The sequence below is a fragment of the Lingula anatina genome, chromosome 1 (assembly GCF_051362555.1).
Source record: "Lingula anatina isolate TDL-2025a chromosome 1, LinAna3.0, whole genome shotgun sequence".
NCBI classification, from domain to species: domain Eukaryota; kingdom Metazoa; phylum Brachiopoda; class Lingulata; order Lingulida; family Lingulidae; genus Lingula; species Lingula anatina.
Window position 1 is genome coordinate 52028216 of NC_141767.1, and position 18434 is coordinate 52046649.

Below are 18434 nucleotides of genomic sequence, written 5' to 3' on the forward strand. Positions count from 1 at the left end.
ACTATAAGTGTTGATAACTAAAAAGCCGCATTTTCAATGAAAATTTGATGATTTCCTTTTCGATGTCTATCTAAAACAACCTCATTAAACAGATTTAGTTTAAGAGTAATTATCAAGGTCAAGGTCATTATGGTATGCTAGCAGGTTAGTCGGCATTTTTATCTCTTAGAAGGTACACGTGAAAAACTGGTGAATGACAGCCAACTAGTGTGTTCACCACAGTGCGGAAGCTCACATATCGCTCGCTTACTGAAGTCGAACACTGCTGTCATTGAACAGTTATGTGCACCTATATCTTTCATCTGTTAGCAAATGCACTAAATATCGGAGACCGTGTTAAACACCCAAACCCAATGTAGAGGTGCAATTGATGTCACAAGCATGTTATTAAAAATATTTACTGCACAGATTGCTAACTGTGTTTGATAATTTTAGGGTCCCACATGAAGAAGCTTGTATAAAAGTTTCACTCTCCTGGAACCATGAATAATTAAAAATAATTCATCGTTTAACCCCAAAAAGGAACATACGTTACTGTCACAAACACAAAACGTCCAACTGTGAAACGTTCTACTGACTTTGAAAATTCAGTCATCACTGGTTTTGTTCATTGATTTATCTCCTACAAGTATAACGTTGCTAAAAATTATAATAATCTTCTATATAGACCAGTTAATTGTATTTGAGCGACTTTAGTTTGCTTGTCACAGGATATTAAAAAATGGGGAAAATACACCCTACCAACAGTAAAATAAGCATCAAATAAACATGTTTCCCTTCATGATCCAAAGATTATAGTAGAAATGTCAAACTATCATGGAACCACAATATATAGTTCGGTCAGCAAAAGAAAACATTGTATCTCTTGCACACAAGTACTTGAACAAAATGAAACATTTAGACACTATTTCTAGGGAACATACCTTACCTAGCATAAGCCATGACGCAAAGCCCCTTGAGAAACAGTTAAAATATTTATAAAAACGTCCTTACGTCATGTCTAATTTACCATGACTGAACCACTAAAAAACATATCGGAACGCGGCATATTTATGAAAATTAAATGGCAAGAACATACGTTACCGTACGTTTTTTGGAACATACGTTACCATATAGGGCTCTTTGCGTAATGTTAAAGATATGGTAAAAATTCAAAATTGAATATCAGTTGAGACAGTCGTGGATTTTTGTTCTATACACATATATGTTTTGAAATATTGAATACAATTTTGAATTCAGTCATATTTATTTTTGGACACTTCAGCATGTGAAATGCACCTCTATATTGGGTTTGGGTGTAAAGCATAGTCTATGAAATATTTGTGCAATATATAGCTCTATAATCACTTATGGATCTTATACGAGAAACTCGATGTTTTCAATGGGAAAAATTGTGAAATTTACAAATAATTTAAATCTGTTATAATAAAAATTTAAACTAAAAACATTCCTTTGATTGAGTTGTTGCAAAAAAAAAAAAAAAAAAAAAAAAAAAAAAAAAAAAAAAAAAAAAAATGAAAAGCAGGCTACCCTACAGTTCTGTTTTACCTTTGAAGTGAAAGCATCAAATAAAACAGGCTGTTTTTTTTTTTTTTAATTCAAGCTGCTTTATTAGTCCTAAGAATTTTTCTTGTAAGTTTGAGGATCATCTGTACTAGTAAACTCCTAGCGTTAAACTTAAAGACAAACAAGGTGTGTTAGATCATTATGTAGGGACAGATTTGAAGCAAAACGTTATAAGTATTTCTGTGGCAGGAGATTTATTATTATTATTATTTATATGTATTCTCACCGAGCTGTTTCAACATTCTGAATAAAATATTAGGAAGCAAACAATCTTATGGCTCTTTTCACAACTAATTGAGCTGCGGATCAAATGTGGCATAACCCGACTTGAAAGCTTGGCCGTTGGGAAACAATTACTAGTAGGAAATTATGTAGCAAGCTTTGATATGCAGTTCAGTTTGTTAGCAGATCAACCACAAGCAGTGATGATTGACATGCTGTAGAAGATATTTAATTTACTCATAAAAATATTATCATAAGAAAAACATGACATGTGATAGTACTGTGAAATATGATAAATTGCCAATTTGTACACATGCATTCCCTATGCAAACATTCAGCATAGAAGGTAATTTAGAGTTAACCAAGATGGAGACTAAAGCCCAAGTTCAGATCTGGGTTTATGTGAAGTGCAGTCAGGGCTATGTTAGAAAATTTCACCACTGTGAAACCGTTGTCAGGCATAAACTGAGGTTGAAATTCAGTCTGAATGGCCAACATGGAATATCAATTTAAATCCAGTTTTTACTCAGAAAATGCAATAATATTCAGCCTCTTGATACAATGTAAATTAATGTGTTGATGACTTGAAGCAAAATACATGTGGTGCCTTTTACTGAGAGAATATACCGGTATGTCCCCAAAATACATCTTGTTTGTCATCTGTAATACCAGAATTCTTTAAGTCCAAATTTTTAGAAAAATCCTAAAAAGGTTCCTATAATTGAAGAAGGTTCATATAATCAAATATTATCCAACAATTGGAAGCTGTTTTTTTTTAATATTAGTATATATTAGTAAAATATAATATTACCTTTTTTGAGACTGACAAATTTGTACCAAAAGAGCACCATACTCTAGTTTTGCTTCCTGTCAGTAGATAAAACATTTGGAATTTTGTCAGGGAAAGATTTTTTATATCCTTTTTTTTTTTTTTGGTAATATAAAAGTTTTTTTTTAATTGCCTTGACCTATAAATGTAGTGGCCAAAATTAAAAGCAGGACAAACAGGAACCTTTTTGAATAGCTTGTGATGTTAGATGCAGTTAAATTCATAATTCCTTTTCTGTTTCATTATAGACTGGGTTCCCACAGATTTAGATCAACCCATCTGGATCGACCTAACTCCCTGGGGGTTCACGCTAAATTGTTGTCAGCTTCCGGGAGCTGAGCGCGCACAAAAGTTTATTACCCCCTTACAGCTTTTAGTAGGTGGGGCAGACATTTAAGCCGGTTTTAAAAGCTGACAGCAATCTAGTGAGACTCCCCAGGGGGATAGATTGATCTAAAAAGGAAAACCTCATATCATAGATGGAGCCGAGATTTAATGACTGTACCCCCGCAGGGATGACGCGTGGGGAGGCGTGTGAGAGGCAGAGAGACTATTAAAAGATTAGGCAGTTTTCCTTTCATGTATGTCCACCATATTTAGGTCGCAGCTTTGTAGAGCTTTGTAGCTCAACTCAATGTGAATGCGGCCTTAGACTACAGATTTCTCAAGTCAGTCAGAAGTGATCACTGGATACTTGGCATTAACTGGTATCAGAATAATTTAGTTTAATATCTTTTTTTGAAACACAATTGAAATGATGGTAATTAATTAAATAAAGATGCTCAACAACTTGCCTCTACAGGAAATGCCACATATGCAACCTCATATCATAGATGATTTATTAAACAAGAGTTCATACATGTGCCGAACTGAAGAAAAGAAGGCCAGAGTTTGTGCTGATTACTTGAATGTTACACTGCTTACATTGGCATTTCTTCTCAAGAACTATTAAGTGATGGGTGTGGACAAAATAATGTTTTATGTTTTAAATAGGAACGTAGCAATACACTGCAATACAGATGTAGAAGATATTTTTTGTTGTCTCAACTAAAACCATAAGTGTAAATGTTGGATAGTGAACTCTACATTGTGGTTGTTGAGATTTATTCTTAGGTGTAACAGAATGGTCTCAACCTAGTCGCTCGGAATTACAATGTGTTTCTCAGGAGATTTATTTGACAGGCAATGATGAAAGAGGGAAAAAAAAGAATACCTATGAAACGGTCTGTTTCACAGAAAGTCTGAAGTCACTTTTGGGAAGAGTTGGATCGCTCCAGCTAGTGCAGTGGGTTTATCTGAATGCTCCCTAAGTCTCTTATGACATCTGTCAGTGTCATTTTAGTCTATTTTGGATGATCCCCATTTGTGATGCATTTTTAAAGAAAACATGAATGTATGTATATATATGTATGTTATTTCCCTTTGTTTTCAGAATTTCTAGATTATTTGTTCCGTTGGACAATTATTGTTGCTCAGTATTCAGTTATGAGTAAAAGTAAAGCCATTGGTAATTTTCAAATATCAGCATGAATTTCTGACTAAAACTATTTCTGTTTTTTCACTTTTTGTTTTAATCATTTGTTTTTTAGGTGCACTTTAATGGTTAATTTTCTGATACTTAAAAAATATATATTTTACAAATTGAAAGTGACGGAATATCAAGGTTAGTAGTGATTGCAGGAAAAGGCTTCAGAATCAGGAAGTGTCAAATTAATAGATATTGTCATGAACATTCAATCTGAATTTTTGGATTTAATTGAGAAATAATAGGTTTCTTTTATTAGAAATGATAGCTTGACGGCAGGTTGTTCAAGTATGTACATTTCAAATTCATGTACAAAATGGAACGCTTATAAAATAGAGGGAGACTCAAATCTGACATTGTATCCTGAAATTAATATTAATAGCGAGATCAATTTGATTAAAGGCATACATAGACAGTTTACAAGTCATATCAAATATTGTAACTGAGTGATTTCCACCAAGGATGATTCTTGTTTTCACTTAGTTGAAAAAAGATTAAAAGTAATACTAATAGTTATGTTCAAGTCATTTGTTTCATGATAATTTTGGAGACATTCTCGGGTGTGTTTGACCCCCCCTTTTTTACATCATTGACTGAGTTCCTCTAATATTTTAGAGTCTGGTCATGTAGCCGTCACCTTGCATCTGTTGCCATTAGTGTGGCTGTTTTTCATCAACTATTTTTTTTTTTTTTTTTTGAAAATAATATTTTCAAAATTGTTGAAGCAGTCGTTAATCTTTTTTAGAGTGTTTTAATGTCTGCTCCTATCAATTTTGTCATTTTTAATTACATGTGTTTCCTATAAATTATTCTGTCTGTGTGACAGCTTAAGCTCCTTGTTTGATTAAAAAAAAAAAAAAACGGAGAAAATTGGAAAAGGAAATTAAAGATGAAAGTAAGATGTGAGACTGGAAATGTATAAGTATATTAAATTATGAAACTGTTTAGCTGTTGATGAAAAAATCCCATATTCAGATTCTGATTATACAGTATATACTCAGTAATTACCATGCATGATATTTGAACATAACTTATTAAAAAAAGGAACTGTCTTAATACAATATTGAGATTTGAAGCAAAAAAATGTCTTGTGAGCAGAGGCAAGGAGAGATTGTGCAATGTTCCCTTTACATTACCTTTTCTTTGAAGCCTTTGGCAAACAATTTGAATTGGTTGAATTGAAAGTTGATGTGCTATAAACTGAGTATTGTGCTGCCCTCAATAGGGAAGCACTCTCTCTAAAATTTCTGTCCACATAATTGAAAAGGTTGAAATATTTTGACTGATAATTTCTAAACTTGCAAAAAACAAAATCAGTATGTAGGACTCTTAGAAAGTAGGGACCTTTGTACTCAATAAATAAGTCAATAGAATGCAAACAAGAATGAATGTGTCAGCAATTGTTAAGTTGTTGAATATTGACAGTGAAATTATCTGACACAGTTTTATCTATGGCAATTAAGCCAGCTTGGGCAAAATCAATACCTGGATATTGATTCCTAGGGCATTATGGGAAGTTTTAGCTGGTATGCGAGTATATATGATGAAAGTGTAGGTTAATCAATAAAAGGGCCATAGGCTTTTGAATAATGCAGAAGTGGTGATACTGACAAGATCCCTGGCAAGTTGCACAGGTAAAGTGCTTCATGTGAGTTTTTCTCTTATTTGTTGTAGGTGTGTCCCCTGAGAGCAGGTGGGTGGAAGGACCATGTAGTATATATATAAGGGAAATGCTGGTAAGTGTATATGGGGCATGACACTGTGAGAAGACTGAGCGTTGTAAGCATGCAAAGATCAATACACTGTTACAGTGTTTAAATGTGAAAGCTGTTTGCAAATGAAAATGGTCAGCCATGATGGTAAATTCTCTATATGGAAGTTCCCATAAGAGTTGCTTTCTTCTGCAGAAGTTATTGTAATACAGGATGTCTAACAGGCCTTTAATTTAAACAAATACAATGCAGTGGATTCAAACTCCTTTGCTTTTATCACTGTTGTGATCTGTGGTCCCAGTGGTATACAAACTCGTCTATCTTATTACAGCCCAGCAATCAGTGTCAAAAAAATGAGTAACGCTGAATTTCCTTTGCTATCAAACAGAAAATACATGCAGTAGTTACTCAAAGTAGATGGGTTTTTTTTGTTTAATGTTTACATAATATAAATTTCCAGAGAAAAATATTCATTGAGCTTATAGCATTAATGGTCATAAGACAATGCCATTAGTGCTTATATTATCATGGTGAGTATATGCAAGATAAGAGCACACGAACAGAATTTGTTACAGAAATAAAACTCTTGATTGATTGGTTAGTCAACCATGTCAGAGTAAAGATATCTTTCCAGGTCTTTCTCTAAAAACCACAGTTGTTTTGCAGTTAGAGTATTTAATTGTGAGTACTTGAATTTCATTGCCAGCTGAATACATTGGATTTAGTAACAAACAGCACAGAATACTCATTTAATCATATATTTGTCTATGCCTTTATTGCGTCCTATCTATATCATAATATTTTTGTTGATTTATATATCTGTTTCACTATTTCCAGCTTTGACAGTCTTCAGACCTATAGAAGAGGATAGTCATACAACCAAACTAAAGGCAGCATTTTCTTCAATTTGAGCTTATCTGGTAAGTGAGCTTTGTGTGCTTATATTTAGTCTGTAAAATGACAGCTACTTAGGACATCCGTCAAATAGTCAGATTTGTTTAGGAATAACATAGTAATCATTGAATGCTCATTAATTTGACAGATGAATTAAAATGTATTGGAGGTTGTTTTGTCATTATTTATGTTTACAAAAACAGGGATTTGAAGTATTAGAATCAGTAGAGTGGTTATGTAACTTTACCTCTGAAGAGATGCCTGTGTGTTGTATTTTGTGGTTTCTGGCAATTGTTGTTTAAAAGGTTTCCATTAGATTTGATTCAAATAACAAGTGTATGATATACTATAGCTAGATTCCTTTCAATATAGACATGTTATATGTTTAGTTATTTTACAAGTACAAGAGGCCATTTATTTGGTAACAGTGATCTCTTTCTCTCTCTCTCTCTCTCTCTCTCACACACACACACACACACACACACACACAAACACATGTACAGTTTGTGCAGGCTGTGATAGTGTAATAAGTGTGCAAGATGGATATTTGGGTCTAAATTTTTGGTGATATTTTGTCTCTGTGATTATATACAGACATTATTTGTCTGTATATTTGCTGTTCACTGTATCTGCCCTGGGAAAAAAATGAAAGTTCCTTTAGAATATCAATATGACCAGTGTTTTTTAAGGCAGTTACTGAATATTTTTATTTATTTATTTATTCATTTATTTATTTATTTTCTTTTATCTGTATTTTGGTGACATTCACCCTATATCTGCCAAAGCATGTTTTTGTTTTACTTCAAATCTTTTGAGTATCTATGTTAAGTAAAAAGACTTGATCCTTTTTATAATTGCCATGATTGGATAATTTTCATGAAAGTTGTTTTCATTTTGTATTTTAGTAACAATTGCCCCATAAGTGCCAAACTGTATTTGTTACTTTATTTCAGATTTCGTAAGTGGCTTTGTTAATAAAATTGTTGGTTTATTTAATTTTTGCTTTATTAACACATTTTGTGGTCTTTCGCAATCCTGTTTTCCAGTTTTTTAAAACACACATGTAACTTCTGAGAATTTTACCAGTGGGTAGTGTCATGTGAGAATTGTATCAGAATTGAATCTTGTTTTAAGTTACTGAAAGTAACCTATTCCAGTTCTTTTACTCATTTCAATATTTCAGTTGTTTCATTTTGTGTAAAATTTGTGAATTGCAATTTCAGTTGAAGAACTAAGCCTGTACACTCGTTTTAGGTTGATAACTTTTGTAAAATAGTATGTTCAGTACAAAAGAAGCTGTCATGTTTTGGAAAGCATGAAGTTGCTCACTGTAAACATTGAAAACTTAACATTTTTTATTCAGTATTTACTGGAATATGCCTGTTTATGTTAAAATGAAGCAATGGGAATGACTTTTTCAGTAAAGTGTCTGTATATTTGCCAGCTTCGCTGTCTAATTTATGTTTTGAGTTTTAGCATCCATAATTTTAAAGATTTTTTTTTCTCATTTTACTTCTATTTCTTTATTTTTGCACAGATTATGATGCTGTAATGTGAAGTAGTGAGAGCTGGCACACATCATCCACCAGTATATATCTCTAATCAACTTGAGTGCAATATACATATTGATAATACATCAGGGAAATAAAGTGGCTGATCAAGATGGCTGCATTCATAGCCAAACAACTTGTTGGTAATAAGCTGGAGTCCGTAAAGGGTAAGCTGCGAACTGTCAAACTTAATTGTGTAGAGATGTTATATTTAATTATGTTTTGTTTTTGTTATCTTTTGTTTGTATTTGGATATTTTATGAGTGTGTGCTGGATACTACATTCTGCCTGGCTGTGATATATTGATAATGCTATCTTGGTACTCATGTAGCACATGCATTTTTTCCTGATATATTGGTTAATTTTAGAGTATCTGAATTAATTTAGAAAAATGACAACAGTGCATTGAATGTTGGTCTTTTGTATATCTAACACATCGATTGTTGAATATACAACCATTTGTAGTTTTAGAGATGTTTGGCCTTCTTGAATGGGATATTTTGAAAATTAATGCTGCAATAAAACTAAAAATTTATGATGATGTAATTGTGAAAATTTGCATTTGCTTTAAAAGTTGTGCATGGGACAAGTCTGGGAACACTGGCCTTGCTATTGATTGCTGCCACAAATTTAATACATCAGGTTGTCTGGGGCATTAAAACCTAATTGCCTAGTACAAGAATCAATACCCGTAATTGTCAGTGGATGAATGAGAGGCATATATGTGAAAAGGAGAATTTTCTGAATGTGCAGTCTGTGAAATAATGGTGTATGTTTAGCAGTAAGAGTTAGATAAGAACAGTCGCTTTCCTTTTAATTCTCATTTTGATAGCGACATATATACAGTAGTCATGTAGTTCAATTGATTACATGTGTCACTTATCTCCCCTGTAAGACATATAGTTTTGTATCTATGTATTAAGTAAAGAGAAATTACAGGGATATCATATAATGAATGTTTTATAGCTATAGAAGTTACAGGTATGGAGATTATCAGGCAGAGTGTTTCTCTGAATATACCAACATGACTAATGACTGATGTATGCGGGAGAGCAATTGATTTTGTTTTAGTAATTAGGACAACTTATTGATTAAAAAACCATCAGGGTTACAGGGTAGACCTACTGGGTATAGACAACATGATATGAAATTTGATGACATTATTAGCATAGCTGAGGGAAATGGGACAGGGATAATGATAACACTTGAGGCAGATTTTATTAGCGTTGTTAGTTGCAAACAAAGTGCAGACACGAAATAACGAGATATGACACGTAAAATATTTGTTTAAATTTCAAATTTTGTCAGTGTAGCTTTGAAGATAGAGGAATGGTTGAAGCACTGATTGGCTTGCCATCGTGAAAAGATTGAATAATCATGATCTACAGAACATGATGTGTGGCCTGGCATGAACTGCAATTGATAGTTATTGTTAAGGGGTAGACACCTGTTCTACTGTAGTTGTTCAACTATAGAGCTGGTTTTGTTCTGTTGTTAATAACCATGATATCACTTTGAACAGTTTGATAAATAATTCTCATTCATATCCTGTACTAATGATGAAAAATTATAATAATAATAATACATAGAGTATATCACTCGCATTAATCTACAAATAATACAACTACCAAGCACATAGAAAAAGGCCTTAGTGGAGAAAGTATGAATTCAATAACATTCTTGATTGAAGGAGGCAACATTGTTTCTTTTCTCAGATGTAAGACTGAAATATTTTGCCAAAGTTTTCATAGCTTTCAAAGCTTTTACTGCCTCACTTCAATTGTTTATTATAAAATGTGAATTTGTGACTTTTGCTTGCTTAGATATGTAAACACATAAGTTACCACATTGCATGCATTGCTAAATCAGTGTAAAATTAAGAAGTGATCTTTTTCCTCTTGAAATCGGGTGGGCAGTTTTGGCATTTTCTTGTTTCATTTGGTGTTGGTTTGCCTATGATATTGAAACCTTTTTCAATATGCAGATTGTGACTGCTGATTCAAAATCTTTCACAATTTTTATATTTCCTCTATCTAAAGTAAAGTCAAGGTATTTTTCTGTTTCAAAATTATTTAAAGCATATCACTTTAAATGCACTATAATGCAATAGTTAACTGTTGCAATGTGGATGATAGGGGTACTTCCAAGGGAATATTATAAGAAAAGGATTTTTGCTTAGAAATATATCCATTATTGGTTTTTATTGAAAACCTCATTGTAAAAAAGAAGTTGTTACATAATGTATTATTACAATGTAGGAATAAATGTACCCTACCCATACCAGTGTGTTAGTGGAAATTATACAGTGACCGTGTATATATACCATTTGGTGGTGGAGAGTAAAATGTATTATAGCCATATATTCATAATACCAGGGCAATATGGTATATTTATGATCACTAATGACACATCTTATATTGCAGTCCTAATCTTCTTCAGCATGCTATCTCATGTATATGATTACAGCATTCATCTTCTTCAGTTTGGCTACCAAGAGGGCTGAGCGCCTTAACAACAGTGCCCAATGGATCTGTTTGCTGGTAAAAAGCATGCACAAGTGATCAGCCAGGCAGAATGTTTGAGTGCACTTTTGTTTTTGGTTCCGTTTTTTTCTTGTAATAAAAGGCTTGCTTTCAGGTTATTGTTACTGACTCCTTTTTCACTCAGACATTTAAACACTTAGTTTTTGAAGTATATGCAAATGCCCCATTCCTAAATCAATGTAATGGAAATCCTGAAGGTGTTTATCTGCCCATTCCAGTGTGCCATACTCTCCATGATATGCATCGGTGCCAGGCAGTGTGTTTGTCTACAGAACATGAATTGATTGTGGTCAACCACTGAGGCAAATCTGGGGAAATTGGATAGAAAAATAAAAACAACAAACAAAAACTGACACTTTACACACAAACATTTTGAAAACAAAAATGTGCAAGTTTGAGCAAACAGATAATTGCTACTTTCATATCAGAATGTTTAGACACCAATTAAAAATGGCTTCAAAAATTAAAAAAGAAGGGAAAAAAAGCTTTTAAACATGCTGAGATAACCTTTGGAATAGATGTATATTATTATTTTGGTTAGTCTGCCATAAATGTTGAATATACAGGGGATACACTGTATCACTCCATTTGGTCCTAGGTAGTTTTCTGCTAAAACCCTGCCCTTTGAAGGCATTTATCACATAAAAATGGTATAAATTTGATACTGGCCTCCTTACTTCTGTGACCTTTCCATAACCAGGCTTCTATAATTTCACAAATGTCATAAGCCCAGTAACCCTTTCATTTGTGTGGTTATCTGTTTTTCTTTTTTTATATGTCATAAGTTTATATACTGATAGTTATGAAATATTTCTGATTGTAAAATTTTGATATTCTTGAGAAGATGTGCCAAAGATGAGCACGATGCCATTGTAATTTCATCTGGATACACATATCATATATTTGAGTGTTGACTTTCTGCTTTTGAAATTTACAGTTATGAAATATTATCATGCAAGTAGGTTTTAAAGTTAATACTTTGTACTCTGACAAGTAACTGGAAAAGTGTGTGTTTTGTGAACAGCTTTTACAATTTTGTATTTTTCTTATTAGTGCATGGGATTAATGTATAACATATTTTAATATATTAAAATGCACAGATATTCAGTTTTGAAAATTGTTTATACATATCTGTTGCAGGCCAGATTTAAATCCAGACAGAAATTACATCTGCCAATTCAAAAACATATTTTTGCTTTCCTAGTTCTTTCTGGCTTTATTAAGGATGTTAAAAATCTATGCATAATCTGAAATTGACTGACTTGATTTTCAATCTGGCCAAGCTGATTATCTGCCTGGATATAACTGAAATATCAATCTGGCCTTGGCAGATTTAAAATCTGCCTGTATTTCAGGCCAGCCTGTGACTATATATATATTTTTTAAATTCATTTTTTGTTGCAAATGTACAATGATAATTTCACAATGAGGACATTTAGATTCTGATCTGCCTTAAATTATTATTTTAAATATCAGAATTCTCTTAGTAGTTTCAGTCAAATAGTTATTGTACAAAATAATTGACTGCTTTATGATCAGATCAGTATTTGCCACACATACAGGTTGTGACTTATTTGTTTCTCCAATGAATACCAGGTGCTGTTGGGGGTGGTGATGATGAATCAAAGGGAGAAGAGGGTGAAGCAGGGGAAGACCCAGAAGTTGCAGAAGCCAGGAGAGAGGCAGAGGAAAAACGCATTGAGAAACATCGAAAAATGGAAGAGGAAAGAGAAGAGCTGAGGCAGGGCATAAGAGACAAGGTAACAACCAATTTCTGACAAATAAACGAATCACAGTCCACAGATTTTGAATACTGTTGTGAAATTAATTAGATATTTTTAAACCTGCATGGCATGCTTCATACTTTCTTTTAATAAAACACAGGAAAATTGATATATGAAAAAAGAGGATTTCTTATACAAGTCCAGTTTCATATTTCATTTCTTTTGAATTCCGAACTAATCCAGGGATGCTGGGTTAGAATACAGTCTTGTGGCACTAATGAACAGCACACAAATGGATTTTGAAATGGTGACCTTTAAGTCTGTCACTGTAGCTAATTCTTTTGTATGTTTGTGCTTTTTGCACAAATAAAAAATGTCACATAGTCTCAATTTTCTTGGAAATAGGTTTTAACATGCAATTTTCTTCTTTTGAGCAAGGAAATGATTGCGTGTTTTTTTTGTTATGGCAAAAACTAATTTTATGCATACGTGCACTTGAGAAAATTTGATATTTCTGATAAAGGGGACGAAAGTGATACTAAGAATGCATTCCCATAGATTTAGATCGATCCATCTAGATCAACCTAACTCCCTTGGGGTTCATGCTAAATTGCTGTCAGCCGAGCGCGCACGGTAGTTAATTACCCCCTTACAGCTTTTAGTAGACGGGACAGACACTTAAGCCGGCTAAGCTGACAGTAATCTAGTGAGACTCCCCACAGGGATAGATCGATCTAAAATCTATGGAAATGAGGTCTAAGATTAAACAAAGTCTTTTTAGATTCTGATCTATGCCAAATGATTATTCTAATCTTCATGGCTCTCTGAAAGGTTCATTTCTATTGTGATTCCCGTTATTTGCCTGTATCAACATTGCTATCATGTATCTTGACCTTCATGCTGGTACTTCCATAGAGTATTTCCATTACATATGTTGATTGGTCTGCAGAATGTGACTTGTGGAATAAAGCAATTCAGAGCATTGCATAATTGATGAATTTAACAAGGGCAACTTGAATACTGTTTTATAATGAACACACACACACACACACACACACACACACACACACACACACACACACACACACACACACACACACACACACAGTGCTGTATGTTTGGACCTAGCCCTCTGACTCTGCAGACAGTTTCCTTCAAACATTGTTAGCATGCATTTAATGATTTATCCTGGCTGCCAACAAATAGCTTTGTGAAGCCATGACAAGCTTATTTCACACCATTATGGCCCCATTACTGCCACAATATTGCCTTTATTGCCAAAGCTTCCTTTCTATTATTGATGAACTCTCTTGTGAACTATTTTTAGTATTATTAAAACTAACGAGATCTAGTTGAGGTGAAAACAGAACTTTTAAAGTTTGAGAATAAAATAAATAGAGAGAGATGCAAGAGAGAAATCTTTTTTCTGGAAAAGAAAGAGACCAATGAACTGTTACACTGTTAAGAGATGGTTTGATGTAAGAAGAGGATGCCTTAATTGTTGCTGGTTGTATTGATATATGAAGAGCAAATGCATGTATGCATTTCAAATTATCTGCAGGAGTTGGACATCACCTGCATTTCATATTATTTACAATTAACTATAATACCAGGAACATTGGCATCAAAAGCAGGCCTTTGAACCACTTTCAAATCTTTGATATCACAATGCATACACTTCAAAACAATCTTTCTATATTTTAGACATGTTCAGAGCTGGTTCAGCAAGAACTGGAAGTAGTCTGGCTATATACCTGACAGTCATAACTGGATGTTCTATTTGCTTAACATGGGGATTGAAATTTATATGTCCCAGTGATGACATCAGTTAAACTGGGTTCCCATAACTAGATTGATCTAACGAGATCGATCCATCTCTGAGGGGTTTCTCACTAAATTGCTTTCAGCTTAAGTGGGTTTGATGTCTGGCACGCCTACTGAAGCTGCTAAATGATAATCAATTACCCCCTAGCAGTTTCAGTAGGCATAACAGACATCTAAGTTGCTTAAGTTGATTGAAATTTAGTGAGAATCCCCTCAGAGATAGAGCGATCCACAGTTAGTACAATAGGGTCTGGTCCACAGTTAGTACAATAGGGTCTGGTCCACAGTTAGTACAATAGGGTCTGGTCCACAGTTAGTACAATAGGGTCTGGGAATGGTCCCTTAGACTGGATTGGATCTAAGCCAGGAATTGTGTACCCAATGTCATATACCTCTACTGTTTTGTATTGTCTTATTAAGGTACAATATGTAAAATTGCATACATTTTTGTTTAATTTTGTTTTTAAATTTAAGTACGGCATCAAGAAGAAGGACCCCTTTGCTATAATGGAGGACCCAGATATGGAAGGACGTCTTGGAAGAAAAAGAAAAACCCCAGCCGAACTTGCAGCAGAGGCACAGGCAGCAGAAGAGGATGAAGGAAGTAATCTCTTATGTTGTTGTATGGGCTTTGCATAATTAAGATGGGGATATGTATTAATTTTGCAAATGTACTTGACTTCCACACTCATAAGCAATTTCTTTGATATTGTAGTTATGTAGATCTTACTTATTACTTGTTAAATGTTCAGGTATATTCAGATATTGTTATGTTTACATTTTATATGGATTGCCATGGTCACTGCATTTGGCAGTATTGATAAGGCAAAACCTATTTATTTCATGAGTGCAAAATTTGTAATGAGCATAATAATGTGCAGCTGGTGCTTTTGGATTTTGCATATTCACTAACCCATTTCTTTTGAATTTTTTAAGCCATTTATTTATGGAGCAGAAAAAATCTTAATATTTTGGTGCAGTATCCATTTCTTCTTCTGTTTTGCCAGAACTAAACCACAATGACCGTGTTGTTTTGGGTTAAATGGACACAAAAGCCAGAAATAAACAGACTGTTTTTGACTGTTTGAGCTTACTAAATTCTCATGTAAAACAAAAGTTTGCATAAAAAGTACTCTATCTTTTGTGTGATTGATGGATAAATATTATCGAAAGCACATTTAATATTCCAAGCTGAGACACCCTGAGCTTGAAAGCAGATGTGTGCCAGCTTAATTCTTATAATTATCAAACTTTCATATGCCTTCATTTACCAGCTCCGACATTCAGTGGCAAGTTTGATTATAGTTTACCAAATGCAAAATTGGTTATCAGGAATTCCAAGCTTCCACAGAAGGGCATGTGACATACTTACTTCCATCAAATGTGACAAGCAGGCAAGCATTGAAATTTGATAATGAAGATGCTGGTCGGCATTGTCTCTGAAACTCTGGTTTAGTAAAGAGTATGCTTTATGGAAAATGTGGAAAAATGCAAGCAGGATTTTTGAATGGAAGTGATCTCTCAGTAATAAAGCAAAATAACTATGCCCAATAAATAAAGCACATGAATTTCCTCAAGCAGGACACTACACTGAGTTTGAAATTAATAATAAATGCTGAAAGCTCAATGATTAAATGAATGGAATATATTTGAAGATCAAGTATATTCAAGTTTAAGTGTTAACCCTTATGCCACATTTAGTTGCTTTTTTTACAGGTCGATAGTGGCATGATATATAATGGACAGTTGTGTATTTCATTATTTATTTGGGTATAATTGTACCACCAGCGTAGGCGCTGGCGGTACCCATGGTTTTAGTCCCGACCTGTATGTTCCGCCGGCTCCGCCGCCAAGTCACCATTACCGCTTCTCCTCCTAGACTCCTGTACCCATCTCTTGGATTTAGGTCACCTATAATCTCAACTGGTTCCACGTAAAATTTGGGCTTTGTCGGTATTGGGGTCTAGGTGTGGCACTCATTGCAATGCACCCTTGTCTAAAAATGGCAAAATTAAATGCTAATTATCTACCCTACGGAAGGAGTTATGGGAAAAATTTCTACAGACAGCTTTCCAAAAGTCATATGTGTAGATTTAAAATATGCCCTTGGATTTGACCTTTGACCTTTATTTCAAGGTCAAAAGGGCCAAAATTTAAAAAAAAATGAAATTTTTTATGAAAAAATTTTTTTTTGCCCTGTTATTCAGACACCACACAGACTAATATTATTGGAAAGTGTTACCCTTCGGGTCATCTTTCATCTCCGTGAATTTGGGGTCAATCGGTGCATTTTCACGGGAGTAGCGGCCGTAAAGTACCGAAACTGATAACTGTCTCTAATTCGGAACCGTTAATGCTACAGACCCATTCTTTTTTGCATTTTGTAGAGCATGTAAAGGCCAACACTGTAGATGGTCTCCGTTTTTTTGTATTCCATATGGTTTTCAAATTACGCTGTATCAAAAAGTACATATTGGTGGTGAAAGCAAAATGTGCAGTACGGTAATGGATAATAAATTTTGAACTCTGGAAAAATAATACATAAGGCTTGGCAAAGCAGACAACTTGTGGTCAAAAATGACATTATTTCATCAAATTTGAACTTCTGGAACTTCAGAGCACTTCCTATTTTAAGAATTTTGACCAAAATGATGTTTTCTTTATTTTAATTAATCTTTTCTGTAGGAAATTTATGGCACATTATGGTAACTCCAAAATTATAACATTTAGTCCCTTATATCTCCAAAACTGGCAGAGATAGGTCCATAGTTACTATTGAACTTGAATAGGAAGTCATATAGTGGCAATCTTACTGTGACCTTGAAATTGACCTTTGACCTACTTTTCACCATGAACTGAACTTTGCAAATTTTGATTCCCTTTTATCTCCAAAACTGGCAGAGATAGTTCCATAGTTACTATTGAAGTTGAATGGGAAGTCATATACTGGCAATCTAAATGTGACCTTAAAATTGACCTTTGACCTACTTTTCACCATGAACTGAACTTTGCAAATTTTGCTTCCCTTATATCTCCAAAACTGGCAGAGATAGATCCATAGTTTCTATTGAACTTGAATGGGAAGTCATATACTGGCAATCTAATTGTGACCCTTAAATTGACCTTTGACCTACTTTTCACCATGAACTGAACTTTGCAAATTTTGCTTCCCTTTTATCTCCAAAACTGGCAGAGATAGGTCCATGGTTACTGTTGAACTTGAATATGAAGTCATATAATGGCAATCTAAATATGACCTTAAAATTGACCTTTGACCTACTTTTCACCATGAACTGAACTTTGCAAATTTTGCTTTCCTTATATCTCCAAAACTGGCAGAGATAGGTCCATAGTTACTATTGAAGTTGAATGGGAAGTCATATACTGGCAATCTAAATGTGACCTTGAAATTGACCTTTGACCTACTTTTCACCATGAACTGAACTTTGCAAATTTTGCTTCCCTTTTATCTCCAAAATTGGCAGAGATAGGTCCATAGTTACTATTGAACTTGAATAGGAAGTCATATACTGGCAATCTAAATGTGACCTTAAAATTGACCTTTGACCTACTTTTCACCATGAACTGAACTTTGATTGTACCATTTTTAGTTTCATATATTTTTTGCATATATTGAAAATTCTTGTTGATTGCATGTTTACAGCTTGTCAAGCACAAGACTGGTGGCTGTGTCCCTTATTTTGTGTATGTGGGGGTCTATACGAATGCGCTTGCTTCAGCTGGTGGTACAATATTCGGAGGCGGTATCGCCTCTCTGATCCTCTAGTTAATTATCACTCTTAGTGCTGGGATATTAAATATTCTAAGGTAGTCAGTTGATGATTTGAAAAGAAAATGTAGTTATAGTCACCAAAAGCAAGTCTTACAAGCTTTGAATCTTTCTCAGCTCTTTTTGCCCTTCTTCTGTAAACAGTTTGAGGATATTGTCACCCTTCACCCAAAACTCCTTTTTTACTGCCTTCCATACATTCTTTTGGGTAATGAATAAATCTTCAGTGTTTAGTGACTCAATTAACATACATTT

At 34.0% G+C, this 18434-nt stretch overlaps 1 protein-coding gene across 8 annotated transcripts in view; it reads left to right on the forward strand.

The window, feature by feature from the left end:
* Window positions 1-110: 110 nt before the first annotated feature.
* The window catches only part of LOC106160758 (complexin), a 23642-nt gene continuing 5318 nt past the window's right edge, over window positions 111-18434 (forward strand). For 2 of the 8 annotated variants that reach the window (XM_013537450.2, XM_013537444.2), the window contains exons 1-6: window positions 118-144; window positions 5817-5878; window positions 6692-6774; window positions 8286-8465; window positions 12438-12601; window positions 14864-14993. In XM_013537450.2, the coding sequence (XP_013392904.1) occupies window positions 8411-8465; window positions 12438-12601; window positions 14864-14993 (349 nt within the window). In that variant the 5' untranslated portion in view covers window positions 118-144; window positions 5817-5878; window positions 6692-6774; window positions 8286-8410. Of the gene's footprint in view, window positions 145-5645; window positions 5791-5816; window positions 5879-6185; window positions 6255-6691; window positions 6775-8285; window positions 8466-10780; window positions 10839-12437; window positions 12602-14863; window positions 14994-18434 lie in introns of those variants that run through there. The other 6 variants (XM_087012785.1, XM_087012792.1, XM_013537446.2 and 3 more) reach the window with 6 other exon arrangements.